Source organism: Lactuca virosa, chromosome 5 (genome assembly GCF_052849685.1).
Source record: "Lactuca virosa cultivar CGN04683 chromosome 5, Lactuca_virosa_CGN04683_v6, whole genome shotgun sequence".
Lineage (NCBI taxonomy): Eukaryota > Viridiplantae > Streptophyta > Magnoliopsida > Asterales > Asteraceae > Lactuca > Lactuca virosa.
Window position 1 is genome coordinate 28,149,341 of NC_136430.1, and position 2,226 is coordinate 28,151,566.

Consider the following 2,226-nt stretch of genomic DNA (forward strand, 5'->3'; position numbering starts at 1 on the left):
TAATGGAAAATGATCTTTTCTTGTGCTTGCATTGAGTTTGCGGTAGTCAATACATACTCTCCACCCGTTTTGCACGCGGGTGGGGACCATCATACCTTTGTTGTTCTCGACTACCGTGATTCCCGTCTTCTTTGGAACGACTTGCACCGGGCTCACCCACTTACTATCCGAGATTGGATAGATCATCCCCACATCAAGAAGCTTCAATATCTCTTTCTTCACAACTTCCATCATAGGCGGTTTCAACCTTCTTTCTGTGTCCCGGCTTGGCTTGCATTCATCCTCCATCAAGATCTTGTGCATACAAGTGGAGGGGCTCAATCCCTTGATATCCGCGATTATCCAACCCATGGCTTCCTTGTGTTCCTTCAACACCTTGAGGAGTTGCTCTTCTTCAAATTCGGTTAGATGAGTCGAAATGATAACCGGAAGAGTCTCATTCTTGCCCAAGTAAGCATACTTCAAGTGTTGAGGTAGGACATTCAATTCCAAATCCGGTGGTTGAATAAGGGATGGTGGAAACTTTGTATGGGTTGGAGGCAACTCAATTTGCTTGACATCTAATCTTGTGGATTTCTTCATCTCTAAAGTATTGACCAACCTCTCAATCTTCGAATCCAAAGAATAAAGCTTTAATTGCTCGGCTAGCTTCCCACAATCAAACCCCTTGCTTAAGATCATTTCCAACACATCACCATTGGACAACTCGAACCATTCTTGGGCTATTGGCTCAACAACATCGACAAAGTACAAAGATGAAACATCACTAGGATATCACATGGCATCATAAATATTAAAGCTTATTGTTTCACCATCAAACTCCATTGTCAAACTTCCCGCATACACATCGATCTTCGTCCTAGCCGTCTTCAAAAATGGTCTCCCAAGTAAGATTAGAGCCGATTTGGAGGACACTTGATCATCTAGATCAATCACATAGAAATCTGCCGGAAAAACCAATTGATTCACTTGCACTAATACATCTTCCAAAACACCTCTAGGAAAGACACTTGATTTATCCGCAAGAGAGATTATGACACCGGTTTCACTTAAGGGCCCAACATTCAAAGATCCATACACCGAATAGGGCATGACATTAATATAAGAACCAAGATCAAGCATGACACTACTAAAAGTTACATCCCCAATCTTGCAGGGAACCGTAAACATTCCCGGATCTTTGCATTTGGGTGGAAGTTTCCTTTGTAAAACCGCGGATGCGTTTTCATTCATGGAAATTTTTTCATTTCCCTTCAACTTCCTCTTGTTGGTACAAAGTTCTTTCAAAAACTTTGCATACCTAGGGATTTGCTTGATTGCATCAAGTAGAGGGATGTTTACTTCCACCTTTCGAAAGGTGTCCAAAATCTCTTTCTCCTCCATGTTCTTTTTCGAAGTTGCAAGTCGGGAGGGGAATGGCGGTTGAGTGGCTATTGGTGTCGCTAGAGGGGTAGTCTTCGTTGGGACTCCGGCTTGTGTAGCGCTCTTAACAATGGGATCCTCAATGGGAGTGACCTCTATTTCTTCCTCCTCTTCCATTGACTTCTTCTTCGAACTACTTTCTCCGGTTTGTTTACCACTTCTCAAGGTCACCACATTAACATTTAGGTTCTTTTCGGTTTGAGAAGGGAGTTTGCCACGGGAATCCAACTTGCTTATAGATGTAACTATATCTCCCATTTGTGCTTCAAGGTTGGAGATACTAGTTCTTGTCTCTTTTTGGAATTGTTGGGTACTAGTGGCTAAGGATTTGACAATGTCTTCAAGAGACATTCTGGAGCTACTTGGTTGGGATTTAGGAGGTTGTTAATGATGATGTGGAGGATGCGGTTTAGTTTGATAGTGTGGTTGTGGATGTTGGTAATGAGGTTGTGGTGGTGGATAGGAAGGTCTAACCAATGCATTTTGAGGTAATGGTCTTGGGTTGTAGCTCATGTTGGGATTTGGCTTCCAACTTGAATTGTAAGCATTTTGGTAACCGGATGGCTTGTTGTGGTAATTTTGGAACTCTCCCGTGGCATTTACATGTTCCGCATCTTCTTGAAGAATAGGACACATATCCGTAGGATGTCCCATTGTTGCACATATTCCACAAACCATCACTTGTGGAGTTTGTCCCATGGCTAGCTTTTGGACAACGGAGGTTAGATCTTTGATTTGAGACTCTAGGTTTGATGTTCCCACTTCATTGACTATGTGTTATGTCTCTTTCTTCATATCTTGGCG

At 42.5% G+C, this 2,226-nt stretch overlaps 1 protein-coding gene across 1 annotated transcript; it reads right to left on the reverse strand.

Moving 5' to 3' along the window:
- Positions 1-774: 774 nt before the first annotated feature.
- On the reverse strand, positions 775-1,680 carry LOC145111102 (uncharacterized). Its single transcript, XM_079047400.1, has one exon. The coding sequence runs from the start codon at positions 1,678-1,680 to the stop codon at positions 775-777; it is 906 nt and encodes a 301-aa protein (XP_078903526.1).
- Positions 1,681-2,226: the final 546 nt, after the last annotated feature.